Genomic DNA, 20,699 nt, shown 5'->3' with positions numbered 1-20,699 from the left:
TCAGGCCCCAGGGGCGGGAACTTTTGTCTGGTTTCTCATCACCCACACCCCAGTCCCCCGAATAGCGACTCGCCCAGTGGCCCTGACGCACCTGTGAAGCGAATCAGTGGCTGTGGTAGAATATTCTAGGCAGGGCCACCTGGCCCTCCTGACGCGGCCGTGCCCAGGGCCCACAGTGCGGTTAGGGATCCACAAAACCAGTTCATTGCTTTCGAAATCAGAAGGAAAAATCGAGACCTCCAAGACCAGGGGAAAATGTTTTAACGTATAGAATCGATATTTCATCTATAAACCACACAGTCATAAAATACACTTTTACTATTTTTTTAGTAGAGAAGGGCTTGCCGTGGTATAAGTGCCTCCGGCCCGCCCCCCGCCCCCCGGAAGCCATAGCGCCTGTTTTGGGGGGCCTTGAAAGGTGTGTGTGGGTGGGGGAGGGGTGCGCCCGGAGCGGGTGGGGGCCGAGCTCGGGGTCCAGCGCCTCCGGCCGGCGGTGCCGCTTTAAGGATGCTCTGCGGGTACCAGCCCCGGCGGCGGCGGCGGCGGCGGCGAGGATGCAGCCGTGACGTCACGGCCCCGCCCCCGGGTGATGCTGCAGCGGCTGCGGTGGGCCTGGGGCTGCCGGCTGTACCCCGACCCGGACTGAGCTGCGGGCGGGCGGGCGGGCCCGGCCTCCAGGAGGGATGCCTCCCGGCTGGACGCGCAGGTACCACCCTCCCCCCGGGCCTCTGCGCGCTTCCGGCGGCGGGTTGTGCGGGAGGCAGGCGGGTAGGCCCCGGGGTGATCCGAGCTGCGACCTTTGTTCCTGGATGTCCAGTCGCTGGACCTGTGAACGGAGGCCCCGCCGCCGCCTCTGGCGCAGGAGGGAGCAGGTGGGGACACGCATCGCTTCCCGCGAGGAGGGAGCGCGGGCGGGAGGCCTGTTCCTGAGTCACCTGGGCAGGTGTCCTCCGCGGTGCACTCCCCGCCAGGCCGGGCCCGCCGCAGGGGCCTGGGTGGCACCTTCCAGCCTCGGTCAGGTTACCACAGCCCCGCGTCTGCCTTTGCGGAGGGTCAGGGCAGGAGGAGGCTGCTAGCAGCTGGTTCCCTCCCGAGGCCCCGTCCTGGACGCTAAGTCACTCCTCGATGCTCCGGGCGCTGCAGGGTTTGTCTTCCAGCTTCGCAGGGAGTAGAGGCAGGTGCCCACGGAAGCAGGGCTCCTCGGGTCAACTGGCCACACGTAGGGGCCACCGCTCAGTCATCAGATTGTTAAATTCCTGCCTCAAGTCCACGAGGCATTAACCTTGAGAGTTGGTGGGAGGAAGAGTGTGGAAGGCGTGCGGCCCTGGGTGACCCCGTGGCAGGAAGACTGGTTCCCTTTAGAAGAGAAAGACAGGAGGAAAGGAGTTGGCTTATAGGAGGGTCGCTTTGAGCACTCACATTGCATGGGCACGGTGTATCTTTATTAATCGATTCGTGCACCAGTGGGGTCCCTCCGCCTGGCCTGTGGGATCGGCCAAAACAAGCTCTCTGACATCCCCTGAGGGGTCCTGGATTGTGAGAGGGCGCAGGCCAGGCCGAGGGACCCCACGGTGCAGGATTGGGGCCGGGGACGGACTGTGGAAGGGCTCCAGAGTGTGTCTGGCCTGTCCCGTTCAGTCCTAATCGGCCAGACCCCAGCAGCAAGCTAATCTACCAGTCAGAGCATCTGCCCCCCTGGTGGCCAGTGCACATCATAGCGACTGGTCGACTGGTGGTAGTCAGTGCATGGCATAGCAAGCGGCTGAGCAGACTCAGCATATCATTAGTATATTACACTTTGATTGGCTGAATGGCCGACTGGTCAACCGGACACTTAGCATATTAGGCTTTTATTATGTAGGATGTACAAGGGCCTGAGCTAGACCAGGGGAACTCAGACAGTGGGGTGAACTTTAACAAATTCTAAAACCTGACGTGATGGTCACATATGAATTATATTCGTCACGAAGGACGGTTTGTGCACATAGTTCTTGGGTGCACCTGTTCCTGTTGTAGAGAAGAGCATGGATGTCTGAGGCCACAAGATAAGCCACTTATGGAGGTGAGAGCCGACTGAGTCCATCCCTGTCCTCTGGGGATGGCATCCATCTCTTAGCAGGTCTTCAGGGCCTTGGTGATCAGCTAACCCCTGCCTGATGGCTCCTCTCTCCCCGCACCACCATCAGGCCCACATGTTGCACCTGCGCTGCTTACCTGGGTGGTTCCTGTTTAGAAGGCCTTTCCTCCCCTCTTCCCCCCAACTCGTGGGCAAGAACGATGTCTCTTTTATCTCTGCAGCCAGTGCCTGCGTACTCCATACTCGGCTGCATGGGAGCGTGGGTGGGTGGGAAGGTGGGTGGAAAGATGGCCGGAAGGATGAATGGGTAGATGAATGAATGGACAGACGGACGGACGGGTGGATGTTTAGAAGGGTAGACGAGTAGATTAGAGCAGTGGTTGTCAACCTTTCAGACCTCATGGACCACCAGTGGTCTGTGGCCACCGGTTGGCAACCGCTGGACTAGAGGATGGGTAGGCGCATATGAGGATGGGAGGATGGATGGAAGGTTGCATGGGTGAGTGAGGGGGTGGGAGGGAGGGAGGGTGGGTGGATGATGGGAAGGAGGAGGGATGGGTGAATGTATGCTTATTTGTATGTTTGTCTGAGAGGGGATGGGCAGATGGGTGGGCTAGAGGAAGAGTGGGTGGCTATGTGGATGGATGGACTCCAAGCGTTCCCCACTGTGAACTCAACTTTCCCCAAATGGAAAGGGCAAGTGGGTGCAGTCGGGGTAGCGGAGGGGAGCCCCCGGGAAAGCTGGAGGCGGGTAAGTAACCGCTGGCCTCCGAATGGGCTTTCCCCACAGGAACTGCCAGCGGCCCCCCTCGCGATGATCCCCGCCGCGAGCAGCCCCCCTCCGGGAGAGGCCCTCTTCCCCGCTGCGGCACCCCAGGACTTCTGGAGGTCCCCGATCTCGGGCTACGTGGGGTCTGCCACCCGGCACATCAGCCACCGGGCCAACAACTTCAAACGACACCCCAGGAGGAGGAAGTGCATTCGCCCCTCCCCGCCCCCGCCCCCCAACACCCCGTGTCCCATCGAGCTGGTGGACTTCGGGGACCTGCACCCCCAGAGGTCCTTCCGGGAGCTGTTCTTCAACGGCTGCATTCTCTTTGGCATCGAGTTCAGCTACGCCATGGAGACGGCCTATGTGACCCCCGTGCTCCTGCAGATGGGCCTCCCGGACCAGCTCTACAGCCTGGTGTGGTTCATCAGCCCCATCCTCGGTGAGCCCGCTGCCCCACGGTGCCCCCAAAACCTCCCGGTGCCCCTGGAGCCTCCGTGGAAGCAGCTCGTGGGTCCCTAGGGGACAAGGGAGGAGCAAGAGCTAAGTCCACGCATCAGTCTGGGGCCGTAGGAAGCCCACGCATGGCCGGCCGGCCCCCGGATTTTAGGAAACTTTGTCTAAACCAGCTTATAACCCGGTCGGTGTGGCTCAGTGGTTGAGCGTTGACCTAGGGATCAAGAGGTCCCGGTTCGATTCCCTGTCAGGACACATGCCCGGGTTGTGGGCTGGATCCCCAGTGTGGGGTGTGCAGGAGGCAGCCAATCAATGACTCTCTCTTATCACTGATGTTTCTCCCTCTCCCTCTCCCTTCCTCTCTGAAATCAATAAAAATATATTTAAATAATTATATATACATATATATTATTTCAGAGAGGAAGAGGCAAAGAGAGAGACAGAAACATCAATGATGAGAGAGAGTAATATTTTTTAAATAACAAAATAAAAAAAATAAACCAGCTTAGAGAAGAGGGTTTCCATCCCCCACAGACCAGTGCCATCTGGTGCCGAGCTAACACCAGAGAGTCCACGCCGAACACTAGACATGGGTTGGGTGTGGGAGGGCCTGGAAATGCCTGAATTCCCAAGTCATGGCTGCTTAGTGACTTACAAGGGCCTTACGAGGAATGAGGGGAGCAGAGTGGTTCCGAGGGTCTATTTGTCTTTTGTCTCTAGCGCAGCGATTTATCGCTGACTCCCCACGTCTGAGACCCTGGGGACGTGCGAGCGCAGGCGTGTCGGGAGCGCAGGCGTGTCGGGAACATTCAGAGGCTGTGTCTGTGGGGCCCTGAGCCACGGGAATGTGTGGAGGCTGTGTCCGTGGGGCCCTGAGCCGCGGGAACGTGTGGAGGCTGTGTCCGTGGGCCCTGAGCCGCGGGAACGGTCAGAGGCTGTGTCCATGGGGCCCTGAGCCGCGGGAACGTGTGGAGGCTGTGTCCGTGGGCCCTGAGCCGCGGGAACGGGCGGAGGCTGTGTCCGTGGGGCCCTGAGCCACGGGAATGTGTGGAGGCTGTGTCCGTGGGCCCTGAGCCGCGGGAACGGTCAGAGACTGTGTCCATGGGGCCCTGAGCCGCGGGAACGGTCAGAGGCTGTGTCCATGGGGCCCTGAGCCGCGGGAACGTTCAGAGACTGTGTCCGTGGTGCCCTGAGCCGCGGGAACGGGCGGAGGCTGTGTCCATGGGGCCCTGAGCCGCGGGAACGTTCAGAGACTGTGTCCGTGGTGCCCTGAGCCGCGGGAACGTTCAGAGACTGTGTCCGTGGGGCCCTGAGCCGCGGGAACGGTCAGAGGCTGTGTCCGTGGGCCTCTGAGCCACGGGAATGTGTGGAGGCTGTGTCCGTGGGGCCCTGAGCCGTGGGAACGGGAGGAGGCTGTGTCTGTGGGGCCCTGAGCCGCGGGGACCCCAGCATGACCACCGCCCGTTCTGTTCCAGGATTCCTTCTGCAGCCGCTCCTGGGTGCTTGGAGTGACCGATGTACCTCAAGGTTTGGACGGAGGCGCCCTTTCATTCTTGTCCTGGCCATAGGTCTGTTGTTCGGGGATTGAAACTAAAAAAAGAAAGAAAAGAAAAGAGGCCTCAGTGCTTCTCGTAGGAAAACCTAGGGGTGCTGACGGAAGCCCGTAGCCAGATAACCCCACTGGCCCGCGGCCGGGCCCCCCGCCTGGCCCGCGGCCTCTGAGAACAGATGGCTTTGGTTACGTGTTTATTTTTAACGAGTTAAGTTCATGTCATTCCTGCTCCACTCGACCATAGAACCCCGACCCAAGTTAAAACAAAAGCAAAAATGGGTGAGTCTGCAGGTGGCTTGGCCGGGGCTCTGCTTGGAACGTGACTAGAACGGAATTCTTGGGCCCTGAAGAGCCCGGATGTCCGTCGCGGGGCCGGTCCGCGCTTCCCGCGGTGACCGTCTCTCTGTCCGCAGGGGCGCTGCTCGGCCTCTCGCTGCTGCTCAACGGCCGGGACCTGGGCGCGGCGCTGGCCGACTCGGCGGGCGACCACCGCTGGGGCCTCCTGCTCACCGTGTGCGGGGTGGTGCTGATGGACTTCAGCGCCGACTCGGCCGATAGCCCCAGCCACGCCTACATGATGGACGTGTGCGGCCCCGCCGACCAGGACCGCGGCCTGAGCATCCACGCGCTCCTGGCAGGTGCGTCCGCTCCCGTGCCGCCCCCGTGCGCCCAGGTGCCCCCCCCCCCCCCGCATGCCCTGGTCTAAACACGGCTGCAGTTCGAATCCACGCGTGAGCACGGACGTGGCCGGAAATGCGTGTCTCAAACGCCAGGTCTCCGCAGTGGCCCGAGCTGATACGATGGACACTGCTCTATGTGGTCGATTCTTGTTATTTTTGCAGTTATGCTCCACCCAGTCCCTGGGAACCCCATTCTCATGCTCACTTTTGTTGGGGTGTCGCTGGGAGGAGGACACCCCGGGTCCTGGGAGGGATTTAGCGCCTGGGGTGAGAGCCGAGCTTCCCTCCCGCCCCCCCTCCCCCAGGGCTTGGCGGCGGCTTCGGGTACGTGGTCGGGGGCATCCACTGGGACAGGACCGGCTTCGGGCAAGCCCTGGGCGGGCAGCTGCGGGTCATCTTCCTCTTCACGGCCGTCATCCTGAGCGTCACCACCGCCCTGACGCTGCTCAGCATCCCCGAGAGGCCCCTGCGGCCCCCGGGCGAGAAGAGGCCCCCCATGAAGAGCCCCAGCCTCCCGCTGCCGCCCTCCCCGCCCGTCCTGGGCCAGGAGGGCACCGGAGGCTCCGTGCCCGGTCACCCGGACAACGGCCCGTATGCCAGCTTCTCCAGCCCCATCTCCCCGCTCAGCCCCCTCACGCCCAAGTACGGCAGCTTCCTCAGCAGGGACAGCTCCCCGACCGGGCTCAGCGCCTTCGCCTCGTCCTTTGCCACCTCCCACATCGACAGCGTCCTCATTGACTGCTTCACGGGCGGCCACGACAGCTACCTGGCCACCCCGGGCGGCTACCTGGCCATCCCGGGCGGCGCCCCGCGGCCAGCCCTCAGCGTCAGTTTCCCCCGGGCCCCCGACGCCTTCTACCGCCAGGACCGCAGCCTCGGCCAGGACAGCGGCCTCGGGCAGCGGCGGGAGGTGGCCCTGACCACCGGCTGTGACGCGGACGTCCTGAGGGTGGGCTCCCTGGACACCTCCAAGCCGCGATCAGCCGGGATCCTGAAGAGACCCCAGACCTTGGCCCTCCCGGACGCGGCCGGAGGAGGTGGTCCCGACACCAGCAAGAGAAGGAACGTGACCTTCAGCCAACAGGTAAAAGCAGGGGGGCTGGGGTCAGAGGGCGCCGTGCGCGCGTGGTCCTCGTCAGTGAGATGACAGGAGGGATTGCCGATCTGGAGAGAAATTCCCGGCCATCTGGCGGGCCGAGCCAGAGGTGGGGAGCACCTGGCCCGGGGGCCACAGAAGGCCCGCGAAGTCATCTGGCCTGGGCTGGCCAGGCATTAGGGGTGAGTTAACTAAATGTCTGGCCCTGTGGTCGGCAAACTGCGGCTCGCGAGCCACATGCGGCTCTTTGGCCCCTTGAGTGTGGCTCTTCCTAAGCCTTGGGAGCACCCTAATTAAGTTAATAACAATGTACCTACCTATATAGTTTAAGTTTAAAAAATTTGGCTCTCAAAAGAAATTTCAGTCGTTGTCCTGTTGTTATTTGGCTCTGTTGACTGATGAGTTTGCCGCCCACTGGTCTGGCCCAATAGACAGGCTGAGTTTTAAGTGGATAATTTGGGCCGAGGATGATGTGTCGAGAGACATCTGGGCCAGGTGAGCCGGGAGCACCCACCAGGGCGGAGGTGCTTCACGCACCGGCCGCCGCAGCTAAAGGGCGGCTCTCCCGGCGGCGCCTCCCGCGCTGTGTGCGTGTCCGGTGTCGGCCGTTTCCCAGGAACGCCCGCCGCGCCGGCCGCGGGATCTGGTGCCCACGTTCCTGAAAGACAAACGCAGGGGGAACTGGTGGACGCTGCTGGGCCTCCGGCCTCCGGCCCTCCTCGTGCCGGTGTCTGACCTTAGCTGACCACCCAGAGGCTGTCACACCTCCGGATGCGAAAGGGCAGTGAGCGGCAGCGTCCGTGCAGGCGGGGAACCTTCCGGAAGGCTGTTGGCATCGTATGTGGTGTCGGAGGGATGGGCTGACAGGCTGCACGCTGGTTTGTGGGATTTGAGCAGCTGTCAGCGTCCGATCGCGAAGAGGCCACTGGCAACGAAAGGGGCTGTTCTCTCCTCCTGAGTCCACACAGGAGGCCTGGGGCCCCTGCCCTCGGGCCACCCCCGGGGGGACTTCAATGAGAGGGGAGCCGGGTCCTCAGCCAGGCCTCCCCTCTCCGGGCCTGGGAGACCCCTGGTTTCACAGGAGGTTAGATGGAGACACGTGGAGGTGGCTTTTCATGTTCTCTTCATTGTGACATTCCCCCCCCTCAATTGTTTATTGATTTTTAGAGAGAGAGGAAGGGAGAGGGAGAGAGAGAGAAACATCGATGTGAGAGTGAAACAATGATCGGCTGCCTCCTGCACGCCCTCTACTGGAGATCGAGCCAGGAACTCTGGCACGTGCCCCGACGGGCAACCCCTCCAGGCATGGACACCCCCGACCGCTACCCCCCCATCCCCCACCCCCACCCCACCCCCAGCCCAGCGGCCAGGGCTGCTGTGAAATCCCCAGCGGGACTGCTTCCCGGCTCCTTCTCTGGTGCTCTGTGGCCCAGGGCCTCTCTCATCACCTCGTCATTGTCTCGTCTCCTGGGAGGGCATTGCCAGGCGCTGCCCGCGCCACGGGAGCCGGATCTGGGAAGGGTCGGAAGAACGGAAAATCGCTGGAGGGTTAGGAAGCCCGTTGGTGCTGTCACAGCAGAGACACCCTGCCTTGAGGGGCCGGGCGTTGCTCCCCTCGCCCGCCCCGAGGCCACAGCGGCCATCAGGCCTCTGCTCAGCCGGGCCCTCCTGTCCCCTGCCCCCTGTCCCCTGTCCCCTCCCCAAAACTCAAACTGGCTTCCAGACCTCGGCTGTCTGTTGAGAATCCGAACTAAACTTCCTGTATGGCTGGCAGCCTCCTTTTCATCCTTTTTAAAATGTTCATTCTCGACATAGTGGGGTTTATGAATCAGTCCTTAGAAGAAAGTAAAACTCCTGAGCTAAACACCCCCCCCCCCCAAGGTGGGGCTGCAGGTGGGCGTGGCTGCCGTCTTCCTTCCTCGGGGGCGGGGCTGACCTTGAACCAGCGCCTGGGCTACTTCCTTCCTCTTTCTGCTCCTCCCGGATCCCATCCCTGGTGCTGACCCAGCACAGGCCCCTCCCGTCCCCCCCCCCCCCCCCCACAGCCGTGGAGCCAGAGCAGCGGCTCCTCTCTGCTCAGGGACACCTGCTGCTCAGCGCACCTGGCCGGGTGGTGTCTGACAGCAGCCAGGCAGCCGGTGGGCGGCGGCCTCCTCACTAGTCTCGCCCCACTCAGCGTGTCCACTCCGTGGCCAGTGGGGCGTCTGGGGACACACAGCCCTCGCCAGGGCCCAGGTGTGTCTGTTCGCAGCGACACTTGGCCCCCGAACCGCCGTGCAGAGAGGAGTCCCCCCCTCCGCCTCCGCCCCCCCCCCCCGCACCCCCCCGCCATCCAGAGGGAGGTGCCCCGTCGCCCGGGGTCCGTCTCTCACACCCTCTAGTGCAGTGATGGCGAACCTATGACACGCGTGTCAGAGGTGACACGAGAACTCATTTTTTTTGGTTGATTTTTCTTTGTTAAACGGCATTTAAATATATAAAATAAATATCAAAAATGTAAGTCTTTGTTTTACTATGGTTGCAAAGATCAAAAAATTTCTACATGTGACACGGCACCGGAGTTAAGTTCGGGTTTTTCAAAATGCTGACATGCCGAGCTCAGAAGGTTCGCCGTCACTGCCCTGGTGGGCGAGAGGCCTTCCTGGAGCCTGTGCTGCAACTGCCCGGGTTTTGTTCATTTCGAGTGTGTTTCCCCTTTTGGGGAAGGTACTGACGTCCTCCCTGCGGGAGGTGCTGCCTCCTGGGCCCAGGTGCGGCCCCCCGAAACGCAGCTCCATGCTCTGCGGCTCCACGTCTCGGAAGAGAGGACCTGAAACCCCTCCTCGTTCACCCCGTGGGGAGACGACCCCCAGCCACGCCTGCGTCTGCTCCGCGGGCGGCTGGAGGCTCTGATGAGGCCCGTGGGCTCCCTTTCCAGGTGGCGAACATCCTGCTGAACGGCGTGAAGTACGAGAGCGAGCTGCCGGGCCCCAGCGAGCCGGCGGGGCCGCCTCTGTCCATGCGGCACCTCTGCGCCACCATCTGCCACATGCCCTGGGCGCTGCGCAGCCTGTGCGTCAACCACTTCCTGGGTGAGCTCGGGGCACGGCCCCCTCCACGCCCCGGCGGGGGTCACGCTGCGTGGGGGCCCAGGGATGCCTTCCAGGACCCCCGTGCTCACTTAGCTCCCGGATACCACGGGGCAGACGTGGCGTGGGACTGCCCGGCGGGCTCCTCCCGGGAAAGCCAGAGAGATGCCACCGTCGGCAGCCACGGGCTAACCCGGGTGTGCAGCCCAGAGGGACCCTGGGTCTCCGCAGCCCAAACCTCATTCCCAGATCTTCAAGCGGCTCACGGTTAAGTGACATGTCACTGTCGCACCTGTGAGGCTGGTGGGCCTCACCTCGAGCTGGGACAGACACATGGACATCGACACCCAGACACACAGACACACAGACATCCACATACAGGCACACACACAGAGACACACGGACATCCCCCACAGACACCCAGACACACGGACATCCACACACAGACACACACACAGAGACACACGGACAACCACACACAGACACACAGACACACGGACATCCACACACAGACACACGGACACATGGACATCCACACACAGACACACAGACACACGGACACATGGACACCCACACAGAGACACATGGACATCCACACACAGACACACAGACACATGGACATCCACACACAGACACACAGACACATGGACATCCGCACACAGACACACACACAGAGACACACGGACATCCCCCACAGACACCCAGACACACGGACATCCACACACAGACACACACACAGAGACACACGGACCACCACACACAGACACACAGACACATGGACATCCACACACAGACACACACACAGAGACACACGGACAACCACACACAGACACACAGACACACGGACATCCACACACAGACACACAGACACATGGACATCCACACACAGACACACAGACACATGGACACCCACACACAGACACACAGACACATGGACACCCACACACAGACACACACACACACACACTCAGACATCCACATACAAACACATGGACATCTACACACAGACACACATCCATCCACACACAGACACCCACACACAGACACATGGACACCCACACACAGAACAGACACCCACACACAGAGACAGACATCCACACACAGAGAGACGGACACCCACACGTGCCCACATACGTCCAGGGCTGGCCTCGCGCACACAGGCCTGGCATTCGCGTTCCTCCGGCAAAGCCCATGTGCATGTCCTCCCGCAGTGCGCGCAGTGGGGCTGCCGGAGCATCTGAGGAAGCCAGGCCCCGCGCTGTGGGTGCCAATCAGAGTGACCTTCTAGGAGGGAGGGCGGGAGGGCGGGAGGGAGGGAGGGAGGGCAGGAGGGAGGGAGGGCGGGAGGGAGGGAGGGCGGGAGGGAGGGCAGGAGGGAGGGAGGGCGGGAGGGAGGGCAGGAGGGAGGGAGGGCAGGTGGGTGGGAGAGAAGGAGGTCTCAGTGTGAGGAGAGGTGGTGCCTCCTTTAAGTCTTGAGTCCGTGCGTTTCCTTGAGAATCAGGCAAACCCGCTGTTGGCGACAGGGGCCTTGTCCACGTCTGTGCCGTGGGTCACAGTCACACACCACCCCCCCCCCCACCCCCGCCCAGGCTGGCTGTCCTTCGAGGGGATGCTGCTCTTCTACACGGACTTCATGGGCGAGGTGGTGTTTCAGGGGGACCCCAAGGCCCCGCGCACGTCGGAGGAGTATCGGAGGTACAACAGCGGCGTCACCATGGGCTGCTGGGGGATGTGCATCTACGCCTTCAGCGCCGCCTTCTACTCAGGTGCGTGCTGGGTGGACACCGGGGTGGCCCTTCGCGGGAGGTCCGATGGCCTTGGGTCCGATGGCCTTGGGTCCGATGGCCTTGGGTCCAATGGCCTTGGGTCCGATGGCCTTGGGTCTGATGGCCTTGGGTCCAATGGCCTTGGGTCCGATGGCCTTGGGTCCGATGACCTTGGGTCCGATGGTCTTGGGTCCGATGGCCTTGGTTCCGATGGCCTTGGGTCCGATGGCCTTGGTTCCTATGGCCTTGGGTCCGATGGCCTTGGGTCCGATGGCTTTGGATCCGATGGCCTTGGGTCCGATGGCCTTGGGTCCAATGGCCTTGGGTCTGATGGCCTTGGGTCCGATGGCTTTGGATCTGATGGCCTTGGGTCCGATGGCCTTGGGTCTGATGGCCTTGGGTCCGATGGCTTTGGATCTGATGGCCTTGGGTCCGATGGCCTTGGGTCCAATGGCTTTGGGTCCAATGGCCTTGGGTCCGATGGCCTTGGGTCCGATGGCCTTGGGTCTGATGGCTTTGGGTCTGATGGCCTTGGGTCTGGTGGCCTTGGGTCCGATGGCCTTGGTTCCAATGGCCTTGGGTCCGATGGCTTTGGATCTGATGGCCTTGGGTCTGATGGCCTTGGGTCCGATGGCCTTGGGTCTGATGGCCTTGGGTCCGATGGCCTTGGATCTGATGGCCTTGGGTCCGATGGCCTTGGTTCCAATGGCCTTGGGTCTGATGGCTTTGGGTCCAATGGCCTTGGGTCCGATGGCCTTGGGTCCGATGGCTTTGGATCTGATGGCCTTGGGTCCAATGGCTTTGGATCTGATGGCCTTGGGTCCGATGGCTTTGGATCTGATGGCCTTGGGTCTGGTGGCCTTGGGTCCAATGGCCTTGGTTCCAATGGCCTTGGGTCCGATGGCCTTGGGTCCGATGGCTTTGGGTCCAATGGCCTTGGGTCCGATGGCTTTGGATCTGATGGCCTTGGGTCTGATGGCCTTGGGTCCGATGGCCATGGGTCGGCGGTTGGAGTACACGAATTGAAGGCAGGTGTGTGTCTTTATGACGACGGGCAGGCCATCCCAGAGCCGTCTCCTTTCATTCAACAACCTGTCGTGGCAGCTCAGGACCTGCCATCGGTCTGGCCCCACGAAGCCGTCCGGGGTCCCTCGCCGCCTGGTCCGGGCAGGCTGCCTGCCACGCGTGCTCACGCCCCGCCAGCCTCAGGGTGGGCGGGAGGCGGGACACGAGCCTCACCCGCTGTCGCCCGCAGCGATCCTGGAGAAGCTGGAGGAGCGCCTCAGCATCCGCACGCTCTACTTCGTGGCCTACCTGGCCTTCGGCCTGGGGACCGGGCTGGCCACCCTGTCCCGGAACCTCTACGTGGTCCTGTCCCTGTGCGTGACCTACGGGATCCTGTTCTCCACGCTGTGCACGCTGCCCTACTCGCTGCTGTGTGACTACTACCACAGCCGGGAGGTAGGCGCCCGCTCCGGCTCTGGCTCCGGCTCCGGCCTCTGCCCCCCGCCCCCCCCCCCCCCCCCCGGCGGCTCGGAGAGCCTCCCCCGGAAGCAGCCCCCCCTGCAGTCTGAGGCTGGTGCACAGGGAAATACAGGGCCCCCTTCAAACATCAGGCGGGGACAGCAGGGGCGTTATGGGCAGGGGGGAGCTGGGAGGCTGGAAGGGGAGGTCCCCCAGTGTCCCCGCCAGGCTTCAGGGTCACCTGTGGGCACCGGGCCGGGTGAGGCGGGCGAGGCGCTCACCTTGGGCACAAAAACCCAGCCGTCAAGATCAGCGCTGTGCCCACGCCGTGTTTCTACAAACAAGAACCGGTGCCCCAAATCCACACTGAGCAGAACAGCGGAACTTTCAGGGCCCAGAGCAGGACCCCGTGCCCACCAGGTGGGAGCAGCGCCCTCTTTATGGGAAAGTCCGGGCTCCCCTTTCACCGCCTCCCCGAGAAGCGTCGCCCGCAGTCCACCCGCGAGCGCAGGGCGGGCGGAGGGGGCTGACAGCTGTCCGTAAGGAAAATCCCCACAATGAATAAATGACAGTCACCACGCTGTAACCTGCCCCCCCCCCCCCCCATTCACCAGTCGTGCGACCAGCACCACAGTCCAAAGACCCCCAACCCGCTGGCCACCCCGGCCCGGGAGCCAGCCCTGCTGCCCTCGCTGTGGACTCAGCTGCTGCGGGTGCGGGCCACGCGGGTGGGGTGGCGGCCCCGCTCGGTGGTGCCGCAGGGCCACCCTCGCGGCGGCGGGAGTGGGGGCTTCACGCTGCGGCCGAGGCGAGCTCCCAGCCTGGGTTTGGGCGGAAACGTTGAGATTTGAAAGACGTGCGTGAAGGTCACCTTGAGGGTGGAGCGTCTCGCACCCCCCGTGGTTCGGGCCTCTGTCTCCCCCCCCCTCCCCCGGCCACCCCCCCCCACCAGGTCCAGGCCGGAGGCTTCCTGACTTGTCTTCAGGGTTTGGGGTCCCGGTGAATTCGGCGGCCAGGTCCGGTCCGCCCGGGCAGCCCCTCCCCCCTCCCCTCTGCCGGCAGCAGGCGGGCCCTTGGGCGGCCTGAGGCTGTGGCCACAGGCGTGAGCCGTGTGCACCCCGCACCTCCCGCCGGCGCTGCAGGGCCCGTGCCAGCAGCACCCGAGGGCCCGCTCCCGGTGCTGTCCCGCCTCCGTCCCCGTCACTTCCCCGCCGCCCTGAGCCCGGCGCGGGGCTGAGTGGATGTGCCGGGTCTGGGTGAGGGCTGCCTGCCCCAGGAGGGGACCCCCGGGCCTCAGGCCCCCCAGCCGGCTTTGGGCAGAGCCGCCCGGAAGGCGAGGCCGCGGTGGCCGCTCGCACTGTCTCCCTCGGGCGGGAGGCCGGGGGCTCAGGTGCGGCCTCCCCACCTCGGGGGCCTCCCGCGGCCCTGACGCCGTATATGGTCACCGCGTGCCCGTTCCCCGAGCCCCTTGCGGTGCCCACGAGGACGCCGCCTTCCCCAGGGAGGGGCGTGGCAGCGTCCCAGAGGTGCCACCTCTGTCCGGGCACAGGGCCAGGCCGTGCCGGCATCCAGGCAGTGCACGCAGCGGCATGTGGGGGCGGCACCCGCCTGCTGCAGCGGTGGCTCTGGGTGGGGGTGGCTTGTGCTGGGACCCACACCACCTCCTGCCACGTCACCCTGCAGCCCTGCTCACAGACACGTGCCCATCACTGTGCCCATCACTGTGCCCACCGCCATGCCCACCACCATGCCCAACACCGTGCCCACCACCATGCCCAACACCGTGCCCAACACCATGCCCATCACTGTGCCCAACACCATGCCCACCTCCATGCCCAACACCATGCCCACCTCCATGCTCATCACCGTGCCCACCACCGTGCCCACCACCATGCCCACCTCCATGCCCATCACTGTGCCCACCACCATGCCTATCACTGTGCCCACCTCCATGCCCATCACTGTGCCCACCTCCATGCCCATCACTGTGCCCACCACATGCCCACGTGGTGCGGTGGGTGGGGAGGGAGATGATGTGACCAGGCTGGAGGCACAAGAGCCTCGGGAACCCGCCCAAAGGCGCCCCTGCTGTGGGCTGACAGGGTGTGCGACAGGCATGGCAGCGAGCAGCAGTGTGTCAGACACAGCGCCCCGTGGCGGGCGGGCTGCTTCCTCTCGGGGAGAGGGAGGAGAAAGGACCAGAGGGCCCGGCGGGGAAGTGCCACCCTCCCCGTGAGGAGGCGGCCCTCCCGCCCCGTCCGTCATGGGTTCTTTTCATCGCCGTCTTCTCTCTGAGCACAAATATTATTGAACTCTTGGCTGAACTCCCTGTGCACGCTGGCGCTGGGAAATGTGAGCCCGCTGTGCGTGGGCGCGGGGCTGCTGGGCCTGCAGGGACGTGGGTCCCTGGCCCCGCCGCTGGTGTGCCCCCCCCAGGTCAGTTTGCAGGGTCCAGCATGGACGTGGGTCCCTGGCCCCACCGCTGACGCGCCCCCCCCCCGGGTCAGTTTGCAGGGTCCAGCATGGGCTGCAGGGGACACGGGTCCCTGGCCCCGCCGCTGACGCCCCCTCCTCCCGTCAGTTTGCAGGGTCCAGCGCGGACGGCACGCGGCGTGGCATGGGCGTGGACATCTCGCTGCTCAGCTGCCAGTACTTCCTGGCCCAGATCCTGGTCTCGCTGGTGCTGGGGCCCCTGACCTCGGCTGTGGGCAGCGCCAATGGGGTGATGTACTTCTCTAGCCTGGTGTCCTTCCTGGGTTGCCTCTACTCCTCCCTGTGTGTCGTCTACGAGATCCCGCCCAGCGCGGCCGCCAATGAGGAGCACCAGCCCCTCCTGCTGAACGTGTGATGCCCGAGCCCCAGCTTGTGCCAAGGTGTCTGGAGCCAGTGGGAGCCAAAGGGCCTTGGCAGTGATGGACAGGTCTCCTGTTGGAATGTAAATATGTGATAAAACAATAAACAGCAGCAGCAAAGCCTGTGGTTTCTCGTGTGGCTCTCCAAGGAGGAGTGAGAGGCCACCTGGGGATGGGGCCACTTTCCACGCCCATCTGGGGAGCAGATGTAAGGATTTGTTTTTATTGTTGAGAGTATTACAGATGCCCCCCATTTTCCTACCCTTTGCCTCCTCTACCCAGCCCTGGCCCCACCCCAGGTCTTCCCTCACTTCTGTCTGTGCCCATGGGTTATGCATATCCTATCTAATAAAGCGAGAATATGCAAATTGACCATCACTCCGCCACAAAGATGGCAGTGTCCATAGCCACAAGATGGTGGCACCCAGCCCTCTCAGCCCCACTGGAGTCCCCCAGTCCTGGGGGGCCACCCCTGAGAGCAGGCAGTGTGAGTGGCCTGACAGAATGCTTGCTTCATCGCCACGGTGACGAGGCAAGTGTTCCACCCTGGCCACAGAAAGCCTCTGGGCAGGGGCACAGAGCAGCCAGGGTGGAATGCTTGTGTCGTCACCCTGGCAACGAGGCAAGCATTCCATGCCCAGCTGTGGAGGGCCTCTGGCTGGGGAGGGCAATTGGGGGCCATGAGGCCGGCAGAGGAGGGCATTTGGGGGCCATGAGGCCAGCAGGAAAGGGCATTTGGGGATGATCAGGCCAGCTGGGGAGGGCTATTGGGGGTGAGCAGGCTGGCAGGCAGAGTGGTTAGGGGCAATCGGGCAGGCAGGCAGGTGAGCGGTTAGGAGCCAGCGGTCCCAGATTGTGAAAGGGATGTCCACCTGCCAGTTTAGGCCTGATCCTACAGGGACATCCCCCGGTAGTCAGACATCCCCCAAGGGATCCCAGATTGGAGAGGGTGCAGGCCGGGCTGAGGGACACCCCCCCATGCATGAATTTCGTGCACCAGGCCACTAGTCTGCATATAAGTTCTTTGGTTCAGTTCCCGCACCCCCCTCCCCTCTGAGATCTGTCAGTCTGATCCATGCATCCATGCCTCTGGACCAATTTTGTTCATCAGTTTATTTGGTTCATTAGATTCCACATATGAGTGAGATGATGTGATACTTGTCTTTCTCTGACTGGCTTATTTCACTCAGCGTAACACTGTCCAGGTCCAACCATTCTGTTCCAAAGGGTAAGAGCTTTTTCTTTTGCAGCTGCATAGTATTCCATTGCCACAGCTTTTTTATCCTCTCATCTATTGATGGGCACTTTTTCCAGATCTTAGCTATCCTATATAATAAAGAGCTAATATGCTAATTAGACCAAACAGCAGAACGACTGTCACGATGACCATCCGGATGACCTTCCGGATGAAGCCAGGGCTGCAAGGGCCGAGACCCTTGCACGAATTTCGTGCATTGGGCCTCTAGTCTCTATATATAAAAGCCTAAGCAACCGAACGACCAGTCGACTGGTTGCTATGATGCACACTGACCACCAGGGGGCAGATGCTCAATGCAGGAGCTGCCCCCTGGTGGTCAATGCGCTCCCACAGTGGGAGTGTCGCTCAGCTGACCGACCCATCCTGGCCTGGTGGCAGCCACTCACTCCCTCAGTAGTCCTGCAGGTCCAATCTCCGAAGAATGGGCCAGGGACCAACTGACTGGTGCCACCAGCACTTTCCCAACAGCGCTGCCCGCCTCCTGGAAGTCGGCTTCAGGCACCGGGGCTGCTTCCCGCCCTAGATGCTCCACAAGAAATGATATAAAAGTGGCCACCAGGTGGCTCCCAACAACTGGCACAAACATCAGTGGGATGGATCTGGATCTGGATCCTGGACCGGCAATGGCATCCCACCACCTGCCCGGAGGGCTGATCACATCTTGTCCCCCCACACCCCCTCAGGATGGGCGCCAGATTCAGGGCTCATGGCTGGTGAGTGCCACTGTGGCATCGTGAGCCTCTCCCGATCTGGACTGGGCATGAGCCCACAGCAGGCACAATGGGGCTGGGACTGGGGCCAGGGTGAGCGGGAGCAGCAGGTGGCGTTGGACTGCCGATTTCAGCTCGATCCCCGCAGGCCATGCTGAGGAACCCTACTGGTGCATGAATCCGTGCACCGGGCCTCTAGCTGTAAATAAGGCTGTTGTGAATATAGGGGTGCATATATTCTTTCTGATTGGTGTTTCTGGTTTCTTAGGATATATTCCCAGAAGTGGGATTGCTGGATCAAATGGCAATTCCATTTTTAATTTTTTGAGGAAATGCCATACTGTTTTCCACAGTGGCTGGACCAGTCTGCATTCCCACCAGCAGTGAACTAGTGTTCCCCTTATCTCCACATCCTCGCCAGCACTTGTTTGTTGTGTTGATGGTAGCCACTCCGGCAGGTGTGAAGGGATATCTCATTGTAGTTTTAATTTGCATCTCCGATGATTAGTGACGTTAAGCATTTTTTCATATGTCTATTGGCCATCTATGTGTCCTTTTTAGATAAGTGTCTATTCATGTCCTTTGACCATTTTTTAAATTGGATTGTGTGTCTTCCTGGTGTTGAGTTGTGTGAGTTCTTTATATATTTTAGAAATTAAGCCCTTATCAGATGTGTCGCTGGTGAATATGCTCTCCCATGCAGTGGGCTCCCTTTTCATTTTGTGGGTGGTGTCTTTTACTGGGCAGCTTTTTAGTTTGATGTAGTCTCATTTATTTTTTTTTGTTTCTCTTGCCCTAGATCCGTGGTCGGCAAACCGCGGCTCGCGAGCCACATGTGGCTCTTTGGTCCCTTGAGTGTGGCCACGAAGTTTCAATCGCACTGTACGTGCGTGCCCGCACATGGTATTTTGTGGAAGAGCCACACTCAAGGGGCCGCAGTTTGCCAACCACTGCCCTAGATGAATTGGTAAAAATACTGCTATGTGAGATGTCTGAGATTTTACTGCTTATGTTTCCTTCTAGGATTTCTATGGTTTCACAACTTACATTTAAGTCTTACCCATGTTGAGTTTATTCTTGTATATGGTGTAAGTTGGTGGTCTGGTTTTTCTTTCTTTTTTTTTTTTGCATGTACCTTCCTAACACCATTTATTGAAGAGATCTTTACTCCATTGTAGGCTCTTGCCTCCTTTGTCAAATATTGACCATAATGGTGTGGGTCAATTTCTGGGGTCTCTGTCATGGGCTATTTGGTTTATATGCCTGTTCTTGTGCCAGTACCAGGCTGTTTGGATGACAGTGGCTTTGTAGTATAGTTTGATATCCAGTATTGTGATCCTTATAACTTTGTTGTTCTTTCTCAAGATTGCTAAGGTTATTTGGGGTCTTTTTTGGTTCCATATAAATTTTTGGAATATTTGTTGTAGATCTGTGAATGATGCCATTAGTATTTTAATAAGGATTGCATTGAATCCTCTATTTCTTTTTTCAATGTTCTAGTTTTCTGAGTACAGGTCTTTTACCTCCTTGGTTAAGTTTATTCCTAAGTATATTATTATTTTGTTGTTGCAATGGTAAATGGGATTTTTAAGTTAGTTTCTCTTTGGGAGTTTACTATTGGTGTATAAAAATGCCATTGTTTTCTGGGTGTTAATTTTGTATCTTACTATTTTGCCAAATTCATTCATTAAATACAGCAGATTTTTGGTGGAGTCTTTAGGGTTTTCTATGCACAATATGCCATCTGCTAATAATGAGTTTTACTTCCTCCTTCCCAATTTGAATGCCTTTGGTTTTTTTCTTCTTGAAAGCAGATATTCCTGTCCTGTTCCTGATCTTAAGGGAAATGCTTTTAGTTTTTGCCCATTGAGTATGATGTTGGCTGTAGGTCTGTCATATATGGCCTTTATCATGTTGAGGTATGGTCCCTCTGTTCCCACTTTGCTGGTAGCCTTTATCATACATGGGTGGGGGGTTGTGTCAATGCCTTTTCTGTGTCTGTTGATATGACCGTGTGATTTTTATCCTTCATTTTGCTCATGTGATGTATATTTGATTTGTAAATATTCTATCAGTCTTGTATACCCAGAATAATAAATCCCTGTTGGTCATAGTATATAATCTTTTAAAAAAATACATTGTTGGACCCAATTTGCTAATATTTTGTTGAGTATTTTAGCATCTAAGTTCATCAGGGATTTTGGCCTGTAATTTTTTCTTTGTAGTGTCTTTTATCTGGTTTTGGAATTAGGATAATGTTGGCCTTATAAAAAGAGCTTGGAAGTCTCTTGAATTTTTTTCTAATAGTTTGGGAGGATGGGTGTTAGTTCTTCTTTGAATGTTTGGTAAAACTCACCTGTTAAGCCATCTGGTCCAGGACTTTTTTTTTGCTGGGAGTATTTTGATTACTGCTTCAACTTCATTAGTTATCGGCCTATTCAGATTTTCTGATTCTTCCTGATTTGAGTTTTGGAAGATTGTATGTTTCTAGGATTTTTTTTCATTTCACCAGGTTGTCGAATTTGTTGGCATATGGTTGTTCATAATATTTTCTTGCAATAAGATCATTTATTGGAGGTTAAGGTGTAACTCAATGGTTATCAACTGGCAGTGACTGGCCCCTCACCCCACCCCAGGCTTTTGGCCGTATCTGGAGATATTGTGGTTGTCACAACTTGGGTGGCTGCTACCGTCCAGAGTTGCTGTAAATACCCTGCAATGCACAGTACAGACCCCACAACAGAGTTGAAACCCATCTCCAAATGTCAGTAGTGCTGAGGTGGACAGAGCCTGGCCTAACTGTATATTGCACCCTGGAGTAGAGTTAGAGCATACAATGCTTTGGGGTCAGGTCTAATATTCATTCACTCATTCTCACATCCATCCATCTACCCATCCAGCCCTCTTCCCATTTATCCTCCCATCCATCTATCCATCCATCCTCCCACCCA

General features: G+C 59.5%; 1 protein-coding gene across 2 annotated transcripts; it reads left to right on the top strand.

The window, feature by feature from the left end:
• The first annotated feature begins 441 nt into the window (after positions 1-441).
• SLC45A1 (solute carrier family 45 member 1) lies at positions 442-16,157 on the top strand. Of its 2 annotated transcripts, none has more exons than XM_081085227.1 (9): positions 442-706; positions 2,868-3,288; positions 4,778-4,870; positions 5,268-5,492; positions 5,840-6,618; positions 9,548-9,701; positions 11,288-11,464; positions 12,720-12,925; positions 15,510-16,157. In XM_081085227.1, exons 2-9 carry the CDS (start codon positions 2,892-2,894, stop codon positions 15,774-15,776), a joined length of 2,298 nt encoding a protein of 765 aa, XP_080941353.1. In that variant the 5' UTR covers positions 442-706; positions 2,868-2,891; the 3' UTR covers positions 15,777-16,157. The 2 variants fall into 2 exon arrangements, with proteins under 2 accessions (XP_080941353.1, XP_080941354.1); XM_081085228.1 differs by having other exon boundaries at positions 579-706; positions 4,778-4,829.
• Positions 16,158-20,699: the final 4,542 nt, after the last annotated feature.

Source organism: Myotis nattereri (genome assembly GCF_964212035.1).
Source record: "Myotis nattereri genome assembly, chromosome: 3".
In the NCBI taxonomy this organism is placed as follows: domain Eukaryota; kingdom Metazoa; phylum Chordata; class Mammalia; order Chiroptera; family Vespertilionidae; genus Myotis; species Myotis nattereri.
Note: the sequence above shows the minus strand (reverse complement) of the source record. Positions and strands in the feature narration are given on the sequence as shown.